Source organism: Triturus cristatus, chromosome 10, assembly GCF_964204655.1.
Source record: "Triturus cristatus chromosome 10, aTriCri1.1, whole genome shotgun sequence".
Taxonomy (NCBI): Eukaryota; Metazoa; Chordata; class Amphibia; order Caudata; family Salamandridae; genus Triturus; species Triturus cristatus.
The window spans coordinates 572894392-572913149 of record NC_140593.1 but is presented as its reverse complement, the minus strand read 5'-3'; the positions used below and the strand labels follow the sequence as shown (position 1 = coordinate 572913149).

At 45.0% G+C, this 18758-nt stretch overlaps 1 protein-coding gene across 1 annotated transcript in view; it reads right to left on the bottom strand.

Moving 5' to 3' along the window:
- Nucleotides 1-18758, bottom strand: part of LOC146789754 (BOS complex subunit NOMO1-like) — a 343657-nt gene that overhangs the window by 278273 nt on the left and 46626 nt on the right. Inside the window, exons 9-10 of the mRNA XM_085632091.1 lie at nt 11985-12074; nt 7576-7681 (exon numbers count right to left, since the gene is read on the bottom strand). Of these exons, the coding sequence (XP_085488217.1) occupies nt 7576-7681; nt 11985-12074 (196 nt within the window). The remainder of the gene's footprint in view (nt 1-7575; nt 7682-11984; nt 12075-18758) is intronic.

The window sequence follows — 18758 nt, the reverse complement described above, 5'->3', positions numbered from 1 at the left end:
GGACGTGATCGGACAGGTTGCCCTGATGCTGTGTCCACTGCAACTTCAGGTCCCACTGCAGAGCCCGCATATGCCATCTGGCATGATCCACCAACAGGATGCAGGAGGCCATCAGGCCCAGTAGCCGGAGGGTCAGCCTGACCGAAACCCGGGATAAAGGCTAAAAGATCGGAATCATAGCCTGAATATCCCAGACTCGCTGCTCAGGAGGATTTTTTTTTAAATTTGTTTTTATTGAATTACACAAATCATTTAACCGGGCATCATACAGTGATATATGGACACATAAATGAGTTGCATAGTTCACAGATTGACAAGTAATGTAGAATATCCCGTTCCATCAATCTCGTACATCCTTGATATTTCCTGCGTGGAATCATTTAGTGGTCTAATGTCGCGAATGCGTCCCAAACTGCAAAAAAAAAAAAAAATTAAGAAGAATTATCGACAGTTGCCTCTGCGCTAAGAACCCGGTCTAACTTGTCATCATCAAAAAATCTATCAATTTCTAAAACAGACAACATTTGTAACAAAAACTCACACCCACCTTCCCCCTCCCTCACCGCATGCTAGGCCCTAAACACCCACCAGTAGTATCTGCACATTTTCTCATATCCGCATTTGTATGTGACTTGGCTCCGAGGACTGACTCAGGTAGACCGCATCACTGCTCAGGAGGATAAACCCGAAACTACGCCGAATCCAGAACCACTCCGATGAAGAGGAGCTTCTGAGAGGGAATCAGGTGTGACTTTGGCACGTTGATGGAGAACCCCAGTAAATGCAGGAGGTCAGCCGTAGTCTGGAGGTGGGAGAAGACTGCCTGGGGCGAGCCCGCCTTCAACAACCAGTCATCGAGATAGGGGAAGACTGGGACCCCTGATCTGCGCAGATAAGCTGCGACCACCGCCATCACTTTCGTGAACACCCGAGGGGCGCTGGTAAGGCCAAAAAGGAGCACGGTGAACTGAAAGTGTTCGTGGCCAACCGTGAACCGCAGGTAACGCCGGTGGGCCGGTAGGACGAGAATATGAAAGTAAGCGCCCTGCAAGTCCAACGCTACCATCCAATCTTGTGTGTCTAGGGCAAACAAGACCTGAGCAAGTGTGAGCATCTTGAACTTCTCTTTCCGAAGGAAGCGATTGACGTTCCGAAGGTCTAAGATAGGACGCAGACCCTTGTCCTTCTTGGGGACCAGAAAGTAGTGGGAATAACAACCACGACCTACTTCTGGCCCAGGAACGCGCTCTATGGCCCCCTTGGCCAAGAGGGCCGTGACTTCCTGCTGAAGAAGCGCAAGATGGTCCCTCGACATGCGGTGGTATTGAGGTGGCATGGCTGGAGAGGAAGTCTTGAAGGGGAGGGAGTAGCCCCTTCAGACAATTTGCAGCACCCACTTGTCCGATGTGATGTTGTGCCAGTGGGGGAAATGATGGCGAATTCTGCTGCCCACTGGCGTTTGATGGACCTGAAAGGTCAGACTAGGAAGGCTTTGCAGTGGATGCTGCGGGGCTGGAGGTGGACTGACCTGTCTGCTGGCCCCCAGAACCGCCTCGACGGTTCCCACATCCGCGGCCGCGCTGAGAATGTTGCTGCGCAGGCCTGTGGCTCTGGAACAAACGTGTTGGGGCACCCCTTCCGTGGCCACGAAAGGAGCGGATGGCGAAGGAGGCCAAATGGCCGACCGGCGCAAGGACTTGGCCGTAGCCCGTGAGTCCTTAAACCGCTCCAACGCACTATCCGCCTTATTGCCAAAAAGGCGAATGCTATCAAAGGGCATGTCCATCAAGGTGTTCTGGACATCCCCTCTGAAGCCAGTTGTTCTCAGCCAGGTGTGAAGCCAAAGCGCCACCGTCGTGGAAATCACCCTGCCCAGCGAGTCGGCAGTATCAAGCCCACAATGAATGGTGAACTTTGCTGCGTCTCTGCCAGCTGCTATAGCTTGGGAGAGTACTGTCGTGCCTCCTCCGGACAGCTGGGCAGCACCTGCGCAACCGTATCCCACAGAGAGTGGGAAGAACAGCCCAAGAGGCATGCGGTGTTCACAGACAGCAGCCCTAAGCTGGCAGATGAAAACTGCTTCTTGCCAAGCTGTTCCAGCTTCTTGGATTCCCTATCCGGAGGTGTGGAGGGGAACGCGCTCTGGGAAGCAGAGGCTTGGACAACCAAGCTATCGGGAGTGGGGTGTTGGGAGAGAAAGAGGGGGGTCGCCCGGAGCCGGGCAATGGCGGCAGGCCACGTTCCTGTCCACAGGAGCCCCTGTGTTGGGCCTGGACCAAATGCCCAAAAGGACGTCGGAAAGTGCGTGATTATAAGGCGGCAAGGGCTCCGAAGAGGTTGCCGCCGGCTGAAGCACTTCTGTCAGGAGGTTAGTCCTGATGGCCCCTGCAGGGAGTTCGAGGTGGAGGGCCTTGGCGGCACCACGTACTACCACTGCGTAACTGGCTCCCTCCACCATAGCCACGGTAGGAGGAGAAAGCATGCCAAGGTGAGGTGAGGTGTCAAGATGACTGGCCTCCCACAAATCCTCTGCCCAGTCCGGACCATAATCACACTGTTGTGTGAGAGAGTCCTCAGACCCCTCCCAGTCCTCCCCTTCCTCCGAAGTCTGAGAAACAGGCTAAAAATGAGGACGGACATAGGGGGAAAAAGGGCCTCATCGGCGTCAAGAACGGCACCGCACGGTGTCGATCCGGCACCGTGTCCGGGCTGAAACTGGGGACAAAGTCGTCCCGAGGAGCGGGTGATGTCGGAGGTGGTGCCGGTGGGGTCGACAGCGGTGGAGGTGTTACGAGGTCAACCGGCGTCGACAGGGGTCTGATCCCAGGACGTCCTGCGGTGCCGGGGCCGCCGGCGATGCCGGAGCCGCCGGCAATGCCATGGCCAGAGCCACCGGCGATGGAAGGACAGGACCTCCAGTAGGGCCCGCGGGACCCGTAGGCGCACCGGCGGGGCCTGATGGCCCAAAGAATCGGGCCACGGCAGCGAGAAACTCTTGCACCTGAGCAGGCGTCGTCGATAGACCCAGAAAGCGTGGGTTGGCCGGCGGTGACGTCGCAGGCTCCGCCGGAGCCGCGGGGGTGGCACCACCCGCACCCTCAGCCACGACAGGAAGTCAAGGAGCGACGACGCTTCTTCGACTTCTTTTTGGAATGCTTCAACTTACCTGACCCCCAGTGCAAAGACTTAGATCCAGAAGAGCCGACTGCCGGACTTCCAGCAACTTTCGGGACCGCTCCCGCAAAGTATTCGGGGCCATGGCCCGGCAGTCGGCGCACGACTTAGAGTCGTGGTCGTGCCCCAGGCAGTAGAGATACACGCGGTGTGGGCCCGTCACCGACATCATGCGGTGACTGTCCCCACAGTTCTTGAAGTCGGGCATCCCTATGACACCAGGAGTCGTTCGACTCGAAGAAATTGAGACAAAAGGCCTCGAAAAAACTCAGTCAAAAAATGACTGGGGGTACTTGCTCTTCCCGGATCTGCTGGCACGGAAAAAGAAAGAACTGACATCAGCGCGCGTGGGCGCGTCTAAGTAGCTCCAGCGACGTCATCTCAGCGCTGACGACGACACCAACGCATGCGGAGCCGCACGACGACGTCTACTGACGTGCAGGGGTACTGCTGACGAAAACGTTCCGGATCCAGTCTGACGCCTGGGGGTAATTCTAAGGTAGGGAATCTATCACTACGTGTTTCTTTCAGAAACAGTTGTTCTTAGCCAGGCGTGGTGCCGTAAGGCCACCGACAAAGAAACTGTTCTGCCCAGCGAGTCGGTCGTGTCTAGCCCACACCGAATTAGGAACTTAGCTGCATCTCTCCAATCAGCCATAGCTTGAGAGAGTATGGCCTGGGACCATAGGCAGCACCTGCAGAACTGAATTCCACAAGAAATGGGAGTAACGGCCCAAAAGGAATGCGTTGTTCACAAGACTGCAGTGTCAAGCTGGTGTAAGAAAACATTTTCTTACTTGAGGTGTCCAGCCTCTTGGATTCCCTATCCAGTGGGTTGGTAGGGAATGTGTCAGGATTTACACTGGAGGTGGAAGCTTGGACCACCAAGCTCTTTATGGTAGGGTGTTGCGTGAGGAAGTTGGGGTCCCCTGGGGCTGGGCACTGGTGGTGGGCAACCGTCCTGTTCACAGGAGCCCCTGTGCAGGTTTTGGCCAGGCCCCCAGCAGGGCGTCCTTGAAGGCTTCATTAAATGGGAGAAGCGGTTCTGATGGGGGTCTCTTCCGGCTGAAGCACCTCAGCACCTCCGTCAAGACGTTAGACTTGACTGCCACTGAGGGTACACTAAGGTCCAGAATCTCAGCAGCTCTTCTCACCACCAAGAAGCCACCTATCTCCAGTAACAGGGAGAAGGCATGCCAGCATCTGAAGAGTTGTCCAGTCCGCTGATGTCTGTCAATTCCTCACACCACTCCATGTTGGGGTCTAGGGGCTGGTATTCTTCAGGGTACAGTGACCCCTCACAATCCTCCCCAATTCCCAGAGCAAAAGAATAGGGCCCAGCTCCAGTTTGCAATGGACGATGCCCCTCTGGCTCCAGCTCCGAGTCAGGGATGAGAATTGGGACAGCATTGCTGGAAGCGTTGACATCTTACCATCGCCGGGGAAGGTCGAGGTAGTACGAATGGCAACTGTATGGATCCATCCGTGGATCCAAGGGATCCAACTGGAGCCACAGGCGAAGCCTGCGGCGGAGAATCAGTGGGGGCCTCTTCCGAACCCTTCTGGCCTGAAGGCGCACCAGCGGGAACACTCTGCCCAAATATGAGGTGCATGGCCTAAAAGCTGCATAGCCACGGAGTTGGGAGGGTCGCTCCAGCTCCCGGAAACTCAGGGAGGCCCAGAGCCAGCTGAGACTCAGGCTCAACCGCAGAACCAGGCCTCCAATGACTATACTACCTCGTCTTATCGAATGGCTTACACAGACGGGGCGAAGTCGAAGGCCTCTTTGACTTCTTACTCTTCTTGTGCTTGTGGGACTTACCAGACGACGAGGATCTTGAGCTCTGTGACCGATCCCAGGATCTTCCTCTAGACCAGGATGGAGACCGTCGCAGTGCCACGTGTCGGGTGGCAAGGAGCTTGATGGAGTGGACCCTCAAGGCTTTGGGGTTCATGGTGCGGCAGTCAACACAGGCCATCCCGTCATGGCCTTCCTAATTGACATCCAGCCACACCAGGAGAAAACTCTCAAAAAAAGTTCTGTATAAAAATGGACTAGGGTTAGCTCTCTAAACTAACTGGGGGTGGCTCTCTCCAGATCTGTGCTGACTTGCGCAGAAACAAAAGAACTGACGTCAGCGCGCTTGGGTGGCTCCTATATAGCCACCTTGCTCATCACTTCCGGCACCACAAGGAGCCAAACGATGCCACCTACCAGCGTGCAAGGGTACTGCTCACGAAAAATGTCCGGATCCAGTCTGATGCCTGGGGATAATTCTACAGTAAGGAATCTGAGGCTAGAAGTCTCTATCAGATAGTCCTGTAAATTTGCCTCTTTGCTATACATGTACACCCTTTATCTCTCCACATCTCAGCCATCTGCATATTGTACACTTCATCGTCTTTGTCTTCAGCACCCTCCTTCACTCTCTCCTTAATGCACTTCCTCACATCTCCTTCACATCACCATCCCCAAACACACAACACACCCACACTCACCTAAAAGAACTGCATTATCTTTAGCTTTTCCTTTGTCAATATTTTGACTATTATGTACCTCCTTCATACACAATTTGCACAGAATCACAATTGCGACTGTAATAAATGACCATTGCTGTGTGTGCTATGCTGAGAGGCCTAGGATTGGATGACCATGTATTCTGCACATCTCTCTGACCCAGCGATAGCCACTATGAAAATGTTGCACTGCCTTTAGCCTCAATTACAGAACCCTCAATTGTGGCCGGTTACAAACACTTGGAAGCTACTCATTTCATAGTATGCTCTATACAGGAGTAATAGGCTTCATGAAAAGAAATACTGAAACACAACATCCTGGGAATAATTAACACTCTTACTTTACATTCATTATTCAGAAGTCAATCCTGTTTTTCTAGTAAAGTTTAGAATAGGATTATAGGGTCCAAATGCGACCCATTTCAATAACCATTTTTATTACTATTGGGTCTGAGACCCAGAGGGACTGGTCCCATCTAAAGCCCTGGCAGCCGATGACATTAACTCCGGGCACCGGAAGTACGGTCAAGTTAACGAGACACAAGTAATGGAAGTCCTCATCCTGCAGCCACAAAGAACTGCAGGATGAGGTAGAAGTAAGGAACTTGCATAGCCAAAAGCTAGATACAATGAAACGAGGTGCTGTACGCAATGTTTTTACAGTACTACAGTGAGGGATGCAGTATTGGTCGAGGCAGAGCTGTGGGGAGCGGAGGTGATGGGTGAAATGGGCAAGTGTGCATTTTTCTCTATTGATCTGGAAATGTTCGTGTTATGACCTGTTGTGTTATGTGCATCTTCCTCATTGCTACTCTGTCCCTTGCTGCTCAGCCATGTGTGTGATGTCATTTAGAATGTTGGGTGTGAGGGACTGGAGGAGTTGGCAGTTGGAGGAGATGGGGCTGAGCAGCAGGGAGGCTGTTCCTGGTGGGGCTCCACTGGAGATCTGAGGCTTTACTGATGATCTTTATATGGACTTTGTTACCTGTCAAATAAATCTACAACTTGTTCTAAGCGGCCTGTCTACGAGACATCCTTCATTATTACAGTTCGGTATATTTCGAAGCACGGGCACAATTTTCCAGTCAATGTTTTGGTGCACAGTTAGTGCTTAATTTGAGCCGGGGGTTGGCGGTGGGGCCCACCAGCCCTCAGGGGTGTAACAAAGGCGGCCCCGCTGTGCGGGTGGCCCCGAGCTCCAGGGGGCCCCTTCAGCACAGTACCCTGTCAGCAGAGCTCCTGAGTGTGTTCGGTGGGGCGCCCTACATGCACTTTGCAGGTAGGCCCCCTCAAGTTTCGTTACACCACTGCCAGCACTCATTTTTGGGGACCGGCACTTATTTTACAGCATCAGACATTTCCTGATAGCAGGAGAATTAAAACTCACAAAGTGGAAAGGAGAAAGAAGAGAAAAACTGAAAAAAACAATCTCAAAACATAGAACGCAGAAACATGAACGAGCGAAATAAAAAGGGGCAGGGAGTGTCTGGTAGTGGATTAAATAAAGCAGGAGGTGGACTACAGACCGCTCAGCCATGGTGTTTGGCACGCTGACATTTAAAAGCGCCGGCCACTGGCTTCTGAGCGCAGCTTTGGGCTCATTTTATTACAAATTAAGCACTGCAATATTGCACATGTAATTCTGAACATGTCGATGGTAACAAAGAAAAGATTTTTACTGGAACGAAGTACTGTTAAATGGTACGAGCTGACTGCATCAAAAAAAGTAAGAGGTTAGTTGGACATTTGAATTCTAAACAAATCAAGGCTCCTCCTAGCACCCCAATACGAGTCAGTATAGAAAATATCCGGACACCTGACAGCACGGGGAAGACTGTTTTATGCGGCGAGTGATATGAAAATGTCGCTCCAATTGCCGCCTACCTTTGATTTGGCTGTTCAGGGTCACAGTAGCGTCAGCAACTCCATCACCTTCAGGACCATTCAAAACTCGGCCAGTCACTGAGAACCCCATGACGTGGAAAACGGGCTAAGAAAAGCACACACAAAGAAACACACATGTAAAAGCAATCTGAGAAAAGTCAGTGGTCGAAGTGCATTATAAAAGTATGGGAACTGTGATGCTGCGCACAAATTGGGGCGGTGTGAGTGAGTGTGGGGGCGGGCCAAAGGCATGGCTAAAAAACAAATATTCTGTAACTTTTTGGGCGTCTTTCACCTTCAGGTAATTATATTTAAAATAACACACAGTTTAAATTAGAATAAATGCAAGCTTATCAGTGGGAAATGTACTATGGTACATTATGAAACCTATATTAGTTAATGTCCTGCAGAGGTCTGTATCTGTAACCAGAAAGCCACAAAACTGAACCCTGGTTGGTGCAGTGGAGACTAGTGACTTGTGCATGTTTAGTGCTACAAGGTCCCAGTCGGTGAGCTAAAGCACTATGGATATGTAAGCCATTATTTTAAAACTTGCATTGCACATAGTAGAAGTTAGGCTGCTATAAAATTTGCAAACAATTTTAAGATAAAAAGGACTAACTAAATATAGATTTTAGTATTACCCAACTGTACTTTGTGCATTTTTTTTTTTATAACTGTTCTTTAAAAGCACACAACAGCTCAGCTGGTAACTTCCTCGCAATACCACTGAAAAAGAATAAAGATGTGCTAGCAGGAAGCTTCAAGTAATTCCATCAATTAAAGCCAAGACCCCTTTACAGTTGCCGATTAAAGAGCTGCGCACATTTACATTTCTTTCAGGCAAGCAGGCACCCTGGCAGGAAGGCTTGTATAAATGCCTGCCCGGCCATCGGTTTCACAGCACAGGAGACTCCCTGCCTCACGCTTTAGTTGAAGCATTTCACTCTCGGAATTAACGGTACCAGGACGGTTGCCTTCTAAAAAAAACAAGGTAGGGGAACTGTCTTTCTTAAATTATAAAAGTATAGGCATGTCGTGCCCCTCAGATCCCGCCCACTTCGACCACTGAGAAAAGTCACTGCGCAAAAACACAGATTATTTTACCAAAGTAAGGGTCGGTAGGCTGGTTTTATACAAGGAAGACAAAGTCATTTTAGGAAATACACTCACTTAGGATGCAGCCACTGCGACTTTCCAAAGGAGACCATTGTAGCTCTCTGCACACCAGGAAAAATGCAGTATAATTTATAAACCAGAAACACAGTGAAGATGATCAGTACGAGGCAGCCAGAAGCAAGTGAGACAGCTGGAACTCTCAACTGTATTAACATACCATGGAGACCATTATGACATATGATGACCATGGCAGGAGAGGTGGAAGAAAGACTCCTGCCCCCAGAGGCAGGGTCTGGTTGCACTAATACATCTACTGTAGGGGTCTGTGTTGGACCTCATGGTCACAGGTTCAAATTCCTGCAGGTCCACTCAGCCTTTAATCCTTCGGAGGTCGAGAAAATTAGTACCATTGAGTAGTGTAACAAACATCTGTTATTCAGCGTCAAGATACCCTTGGGTGAACATGCGCTAAAACATATATACACAGGTTTTGTTAAATACCTATTAAAACTCAAATACTATAGACACTGGAAGTACATGGCAAAAATACGTTACTAATTTTGTCTCACATGCCTTGAACACTTCTGTTCAACTTTGATGAGTGTAGACTAACATCTTCTATATAAAAGAATATAAAAGAACGCTGGCACTCTTTTGGTTCCCACTGTACACCATAGGCTTGTGAAGTAAGAGTTGAAGGGATGAGTTTAAGGCAGACTTAGAATGTGGAGTTCTAACATACAGCGGAATAAAGACATGCAACTACTACTCTGTGTGTGTGGCGTGGTTATTGGCGAGTACCTGGGCTGGTAGGACGCTACACAGACTTCCAACAGATCAATTACATTTTTATTTTTTTCACCAAATGAAATCAAGGAACTTAAGTTTATGTTCCGTCACAGTGGGAGAGTTTTAATTCACGACATGGCTGCCATCATCAGAGTTATAGATTGAACATGTAAATGACTCCGAGCAAGTCTTGCAGGCTCCCGGTCAGTGTCCAAGCAAAAGAGACCACTCCCAAACCAGCTGATGGCGAGAGATGCCAGGGCTGAGATACAATTATGGCAACTACCTGATAAAGTGCCTTTAGCCCTCCTGCGTCTCACAACGTCGCCTCCCATCTTCAGGCGTCATCGACACACAGCAGAGCAGTAAATATGAGGCCCGGGTCAGCACCGCTACCAAACAAAGCCCTATATGTGTTTCCAAGCCTGAACAAAATACCCTGAAGTTGCACGGTTACGGATTTTACATTCAGAATAACGAGGCTGTCGTTCCAAAGTAACCGAGCATTTAGCATTCTTTCCGGGTTTAACTTCCAAGTGGCTTACAAGGTGAAATAAACCTGCGATTCCAAAGCAGACACGTGGAAGGCTTTTGGCGCGTCCTTGCAATAGCGGAAGTTTCCCTTTGGCCCTTTTACCCGTTCCCAGCAGCTGCACATTTTTAGTTCATGCGCATATAATTTGCCAAAGTGTATGACTCGTGCAGCTGATGAAAGATAAATGAATTTTGAGGCTAATAAAGGTAGGACATTGGCAACATTATTTACTGCATATTAGCTGGGAACTTTGTCAATTAAAGTGTATATGTTAGCGCGTGTGCGGTTGAAAGTCCTCGGCAAGAAAGCACTGTGTGGTCTTGCTCCTCCTTTCAACAATTCTGACCGACTTTGTATGCTTTACTATACAGGACACTTGGGCACGGGGTTTCCTCGCATATTTTCTAAATTACATGTTTTAGTACAAGATGCTCACAAGCAGAACTCAGAATATTGTTCCCATGTCCAGGACTAGATAAATAACTGTTGGTGGCTGCTATTTAGTAGTGGTGGGGGCAAGTTTTTTTTTACCTGCACCATAAGTTTGGGTAGTTGCCTACTGGCCCTTCCAGTTAAATCTGTACAAAACAATGTGTACATGTAATGTTGTGAAGTAAATGAGGATTGTCGGGCACACTGAAGCGGATAGGGCCACCAGTATATGTGCAGCTCAAAGAAGGTAGGGTTCATGTTGGACATTACAACCCTGAGACAGCCACTTTCCCCAGTTCCCGTGCACATCCATGCAAAAGCCACTCAACTCAACTTGTAGTGTTACTCAACTGGGTGCACAAACTCTTCAAAGGGAGAGGAAGGACTTTATGGTCCCTGCATCAGACCAGTTAGGACAGATGAGCCTGTAGTCAGGAAGCAGAAACACCATAGCCAAGACGGTGGTCAAGTGAAAGATCTGTCTGAAAAATACACGCAAAGTCCCAGTGAGTATTGTGGGAAATGTTCCCTCTCCACTTGATAAGAGACCATGAGAAGACTGTGGGATTTTAGTTACATGAAACCAAATTAAACCTGAAACAGATCCACTTGGACTCAAAAGGTTCCTGTACAAAATTCAAATATCCAACTGCTCAGCGTGGCTCAAACTGCCACTATTGGAGAACATAAGCTGGACATGTGTACCAGGTATCAAGTTCAACTTTTGATCAGCCACTGCATTTACTAAGCTCCTTAACTAAAGGACACAGCTCATGTGTAACAGAACTGAAGAGACAATATGAAGTGGAGCAAAATCGGTTTGCTTCATTCACTGTTAAACAAGCAGCAAATATAGCAGAAACGAGTTTGCTCAATTATAGACCCAATACAGAGACTGCATGTTAAGATCAGAATACATAAAATACATATGGCTGCCACAGAGGCCATTTCTCAGTACTGCAAAAAGACACTCTTTCATTCTTTAGAGAGAAAGGGAAGGCTTCTCCCATTAATTTTACTGAATGGCAAGGCCTCGGATGGAATTTTTTCTAGGCATTGAGAAGTGCGAAAATATGCAAGATGAATGAAGGAAAAGTTTATGCAACACCACAACCAGATCATTTGTATTGTTTATAGAATTTTATTGGGATGAAGGCAGCAGTGTTCCAATCTCTTAATGTGGACACATCCAACAGAGGAGTTCAAGTTGTTGGGTTGCTGGTCGGTTCCTCCCTCTTAAATCACAAACAATACTATGCCTTTGATTACAACAAACCTGTAAAGGACTCTAGCTGCAGTAACACGTGACTAAATGTGCTCTGGAAATCAAAATGGATGAGGATAAGAAAGTCCAGGGGCACAATGACACCAAATAGGATTGCGCACACTTTCAACATCAAAAATAATTCATGCAGATACACTTCTAACGCCATTTACAAAAAAGCCTTCAAAATATGTTTTACTATAAAGTTAGCAACTCGGATGCTTAAGTTGTACAGATAATACACTGGTATAATTTCTTCTTTACTCTTACCTCGATTTTCAGACTGTCATGTTCCACCGTGAAGTCCAATCTAGCTGGAGCAACGTCAAATGTAATTCTTTCACCCCTGTAAAATGGCACCTGAAAAAACATTCTGCAGTCAAAATGTGTAAAGATCAATAGATGGTGGGAGGAAGAACTGTGCACAAGACCCCTATGTATAAACTGATTTGGTATTTTAAAAGAGCGAATTTCGATTTTACACAGAGTGGGGCAACCAGCTCATCTGAAAATTCCTTTGAATCAGCTATGCATACATCGATTGATCTGCCTGGGAAGCATGTGTGGTTATTTCGAACCACTGCACTTCCCAAGACCCCTTAGGTAGCTGAAACTATAATTTGAGCATTGGCATGCTGAGAGGACCACTGAAGACAAAGAAGTGGCTCGTGGCCGATAGACTCTAGTATAGGCCTTCTGAGCAAGATTCCATTGTTTGTCTCACTATCTCTTCCTTTTTAATATATAAAATGCTACCTTCAGTAAGAAGAATGTTGTAAAATCAATCACACACAAGGTGATGGTAGGAATGCTTGCCATACGATTACCACTGGCAATCACTTGCCATAGCATTTCAACATATTGCTCTTTTGCCCATCATGCCACCTCAGTTTGGACCCAGCCTTATGCAAACCAGTACTGACCCTGCTCAAATAGGAACAGCCCAGACTGAACTGCCAAGGTATGTCCTCACTAGACCAGAAAACAAGCAACCAAAGAGTGCTTTCGCCCTGACTGGGTATCCTCCGTCCGGTGTAGCTTGTTTCCAGTGGCACAGTGACCAAGGGACCTAAGTGGTAAGTGTATGCTCACTGTGCCACAGTAAACAAGTGACGCCAGACTGATGAGCCCAAATGAGAGCGAAACCAATCTTGGGTTCAGTGTGTTCCAGTTTAGGGGGACATGGCCTGGCAGTTCGGGCTGGATAATCCTATTGGAGCAGGGTCAAGACTGATTTGCACATGGCTGGGTCCAACTGAGGTGATATGGTGGGCAAAAGGACGATGAGATGGATTGCTACCTGAGCGATTGTCAATGGTTAGATTTATTTCAAGTATTCCTGCCATCATTTCTGTGTTGAATGTTGTAGCCTTACAGTTCTTGTTCTTCGGACCATTATGGTTGTTAAAGACCCCCTTCCTTGTTATAGTCCTTTACCTGCAGCTCAGGCCTATAACTCGGACTCACGATCTTTAAAAACTGGTATAACCCTGGGCAACGGCTATAATGCTATACTGTAGAGGGGATACTATCCTTCCTGTATGGTAAAAACATATTTCCTAGTAATAATACTTTTTTATTTCATATATTATCTAAAAAGGACTAAGAAGTCCTGTTTGAGGAAACAAATTAGGACAATGGAATTTATCTTACAGAGTTGCGAAACCGTGTATTAGAAGGAGCTACAATCAAGACACATAGGATATCTTTAAGGTTTCAGCATTTGCTACTATCAAGGATAAATAAGATGCCTTTTCCTATGTGAAAAAGCTTGAAAAGTATGAGGATGGAGAAACAAAAGCCTGATGTGGGCTGGTGCCAGAGAAACAGAACTTGCCCTTCATCTTATGATAAATATTGCACCCCTTACGGGTCCTGTGTATGTCCTCAAATTTGGCACATACTTAAGCTTTATCAACACAGTGTGGATATGATCCTTCTCCTATTATCCATCTTTCACAGCATATTTGTGTTCCAACTGCGGTTTGTGACACTCCAAGCTAGCTAATTCTTTGCGGTAGGATAAGTATTCACTAAGCAGATCACTTTGTAGATGTATAATTGGAATCCCTTAACATGTGGTTTCTGCGTATCAATTGTAATTATTTTGCTATTATTCGGATATCTGCTGTCTTAGTCCATATTTTGTCCTTCCATGATTATCTATCAAGGACATGTTTATTTTAATAAATTGACTCCATAAAGTATCCTACTTGATAATTTTTCCTAGTTCACTCTTGGGAAACAAAGGCGAGATTTCAGTTCTATATATATATATTCAGGGCATTATTCTAAATGCTTATTTACTTCTTAAAAATATTGGCTATTAACATTAGCACTTCATATTACGGACTATGTCTTGTAATTAAGACGTCTGTACTTGTGTTCGCACTGGAAGTCCGTCTAAGATGGCGGTTACTTTTTACATGTGATTGGAGTTTGTCGTGGCAATTTTCCCCGGTACATTTAGGACTAATAAAGGCGAGATCCCAGCTTTGCCTTTCCATAGACGCACATGACCGTTTATTTCCCAAAGATTTTGGCGAACATTACCAGCACTTCGCATTGGGATTAATTCTTGGTTAGTGTTACATCTATACCTGCGTTTGCTCTGTAAGCCACTCTAAGATGGCGGATGCTTTCTACATGCGATATTACTCACGGCGCATGCACCAATCTTGTGATGCGGCGTTTTAAGCCCGCGGTTTTGTAAACTCGTCTTGCCTATTCAGCAAGAAGATGGAGTGATAGCGCTTACAAACTGACGCTTACGGTAAATTAGGCCGTGCATTTTTTAACTTATATATGTATGTGTGCGCTGTGTGTTACTCGAATTTCTCGCATACGGGGGTAACATATATTCATCTCTTTAATCTATTCCTTTCTGGGTTCTGAATAATACATGGTAATAATAATAGCCTCTTGACATCTCGAAGAATGTGTTTCGTGCGTTTTATTGTTGGGTTAACACTGTTAAATAGCAACTGAGATTGTCTCTCCTACTCACATAGCCTTTTCCAAGTTGGAGGCTCTCAGTTGTGCTTGCTTGCTTTCAAGTGGGCCTTTCTAGGATACTATGCGCAAAGCCCGTAACATAGTATACTGGTATATCTCATGCTGCTTGCGGAAACTACGGCTTGGCACTGAGAATACTGTGCTCATTATCTTCCATATTCTCAAGTAATGAATGTTATTAGCTTGACGTTATGGTTCAGATTGGAATGTATACTGTCCACTTACGTAATTGGTTCTGGTTATGACTGCCTTTCTAAGATGGCGGTTACCGTTACATATTTGCTTGAGTGTGCATGTTCCGATCTTGTCCTATCAGACTAGTTCGTGTTGATGAATTTACAACTCGTGAGATCAGTGACCCCTTTCCATTTGAAGTGGCACATTCAGCTAGTGAATTTGTTTGCTGATACGGGGGGGACCCTGCCATTTTGTTGTGCGATAAAGGATGCATATTAGGGCTAGAATAGCCTCGTTCTTTGACTTCTTGGGGTTGATGGGGGCAGTTGACTCTTTTTGAAACAAGCGAATAGGAATGATATTTGTAGAACTGTGACAATATATGTATGTCAGTCAAACATAGGAGGGTTCTCTTTTACTTTTATCTCCTTCTATTAGATGCCTGTAATAGTGATTACCTAAAGAAAGCTTTCAAAACACATGTCGTCCTTTACTTAGGATGGTCGTCTACCTGTCGTCATATAACTTAACACAAATGAGCATTTTCTAAGGTATGATGTTTTGAATTGGTCTAAAATGTATGTAATTTTGCATAAACAAATGTTGTGAATGCTATGCCCTAGCTCCCAATATCTTGTATGCATATGAATAAGAAATTTGAGGAGGTCACAGATTTTTTTGTTATGATTAATATTTTAATATATACAATGTACTGATATATGATTGATATTTAAAATATCACTAAGGAATAGATGCAATTATTGTAATATACCTTTATAGAGAGAAAAATGAGGTACAACCAGCGAAAGGAGAACCATTCAGACTCTCATATGAAGAACATGGATTGAGGTATTGAAACTAGAATTCTTGTTGGAATATATAATGATGTATGGGAGTAATGTATAATTAGACATAAAAGAAAAGACACAACAATTATCTCCCTTTCTCTTTAGAAGCAATTTGCGTCTATATGTGATTTTGTGCTGAAATGGAATTCGCCTAATCTCAGTGTGATTTGTGCATCTGATACTAGACAGTACTCAATGAGTTTTCCCATACTGTCTGATGTCCACACTGGTACATTTTGAATAACGTTTTTTTACATTTCGCTATGATGGAGTGTGTGTCTGGTTAAATTGGATCTGTGAATTCGCATGATTTTGAAAAAAATTCACTGATCTAACGCTATTATAACTATAAACCTGACTGTATTTTATGTAAGACAAAAAGTTTTTATGGTTAATGGTTTTTAATAATAGTTATTATTTATGTTGTAGCCCTGAAGAAGTCCCCAAATAGGACGAAACGCGTTGGCTACTAAAAGAAAGAATACGAAAATAAAGAACATTTTAAAAATACATTAATTGGATGGACTTGTACTTTTCATCTGAGTGCGGATCTAAAATCCTATAAATTGTTTAGAGTGGAAGTTTCTTCCACCTCTTGAGGAAGCGAAGGGGTCTTGCTTCCTTGATCCTTGCACCTTACTTTGACTGATATTCCCAAGACTGTGATAAGTGCTGTATCTATATCCTAGACCTCTTTTGTAAATCTTTTAGTATCCTACTTGTTACCTTATGCCAGCTACACAGTGCTTTACTCTCTTTCACCTCCAGGGACACAAACATTATTATCCATATAATACGCATGAGCCTGCAATCGGCGTATAAAAGCTCATTCCTAATATCCTTATTAGAAGAGACCTGTGAGGTCTCTAGTCACCCACAGTAATGAAACAACATAGCTGCTCAACTGTAATAAGTCATTATAGTCGAGTTGCAACGTTCTAATTCCAATTACCAAAGGCAGCAGCCAAGGTAAAAAAAACGAACGAGCGCATCACAAAGTATCATTGCAGCTGCACCATGAACAGCACAATGAAAACAAAAACAAGATTTTAATGCTTATGATCTGTTTTTCTAAATCGAATAGTGATGAGCAGAAATTAGTTAGTCATAGCAACATGCTTATTTTTTTGCACAGTAAAGGTCAATACAGGAAAAATATATTCTTTCTACATTTTTATACACATTCTGAGCCACATCACTGCTTTTAATTGGACTTGCATTAAACTGATTCTAATTTTGTTTCGCTGCAAATTACTGCATTTTGATGCTTTTAAATTTGAACTAGATTCCACTTTTATTCTTCCTGCCTGCAACCATATTGTCTTTTCATATCAAAGAGAAAGACACCAAGGATGTAACTGCTTTTCAGGAATGGTGATGGCTTGACCAAGTATTGGGAGGAATAAAATACCCTCTGCTGTACATTTTAAGGATAGTACAAGTCTCCTTGGAGTTCCATGACCTTTTAAAGGTACACAGCTTTCAGTATCTGTCCTCTACATGGCCATAAAACTCGTAGGTGACTTGCATTAGCCTTATACAGCAAGGGGTACTTTGTCTAAAGATCATATTAATAAAATGTAAGCAATTTTGATCAGTTCCGAATCATGCTCTACTGTATCAAATGAGGTAGTAACGTTATTGAGGTAGACTTTGGTGGACTGTATACTCTGTCAAATCACGTAGGATGTCCTGGCGGCTGTATTACAAGTGCCATAGGCTGTAATGCACTTGAAATATGGCAAGCGTCCACTACGTTGTGACGGAGTACTCTGTCCATCAATCTCTAGAAAAATTCCTTAATCTCAAAACTGAAATTCTTTTAAAGACCATCAGATTTGCTATTTTTGACTTGTGGATTCAAAAGCCAGCCTCTTTGATCTGCTCCCCACATTCTCCATATTTGCAATCATTTTCAGGTTCCCTGATATTACACTCCATGAACACTGGTGTCATAAGCACCCTTCTGAAGTGTAGTGAGGGCTTCAATTCTCAAAAACGCAACTTGAGATTCTGTAAATGATGCAAGTAGCTATAGGAGAAAGGACTGGGGTCAACTTGAATGCTAATCAACAAAACACCTTTGTACTTTCATATGTTGATCCAGTAAACTAAAGCCTTCAAGCCATAATGCTACAGAATCCTATTTAGACTCAAAGAACTGCTGAGCAATATCAAGATTAAGTGTGAGCCAAAACGAATATCTGTACAAAGTGAATGAATGGATGGCTGATCCAGGTTTGGCCCCTCAATATCTGACCTGAGGGTATTAAAAAAACAAAAAAACAAAGGAAGGCAACCTGTATATAGTAGAAATGTGTTCAGCACACACTACAAAGAGATGTCTGAATTTTTTTAAAACAGAAATCTCACTACTGAACAGGTATGATTATGTGGCATATGCACTGGAAGCGATAAAGAGGATCTACTGGTATAACTTGTGAAGCAGGGATATGCTCCCTATGGATTGACACACCTAACACTAGGCACAGCTGAACTTTAAATTAAGTTGTCATAAATTGTGTAATTTCATGTTACGCTGGTTACTCAAAATTTCTAAAACTACGCCACGTAGCATAATTACGCAACTGTTTGCAGTGAAATTATAAGGTGGGTGCACAACAATCATGTTTTCCGAACTATTTTTTGGGCGCAAAAGAAGTCCTCTTGTTGAAAATTGACACAATGTATAGCACTAAATTGTGGTTTTGCATTTCACTTCGATACGCATTATTTTCCCAACATTTTTCACAATTGTGAGAGCAAAGTAACCCAATTTTGAACACCCCAAATTAACACATAGGAAAATATGCAACCTTGTGCATAAGTGACAGCATTAGAAAGTGAGAGAAAATGATGAAGAGAAGGAGGGTGGATTGTGTAAAGGAAAAAGTGAGAATTTATTTCTATGCCTTGTTGGATAAAACTAGCATAATACAGAAAACACAACACCTGCTTAATCACTTCCTGGCATGAACTGAAGCAACATAGGATAAGAAGACCT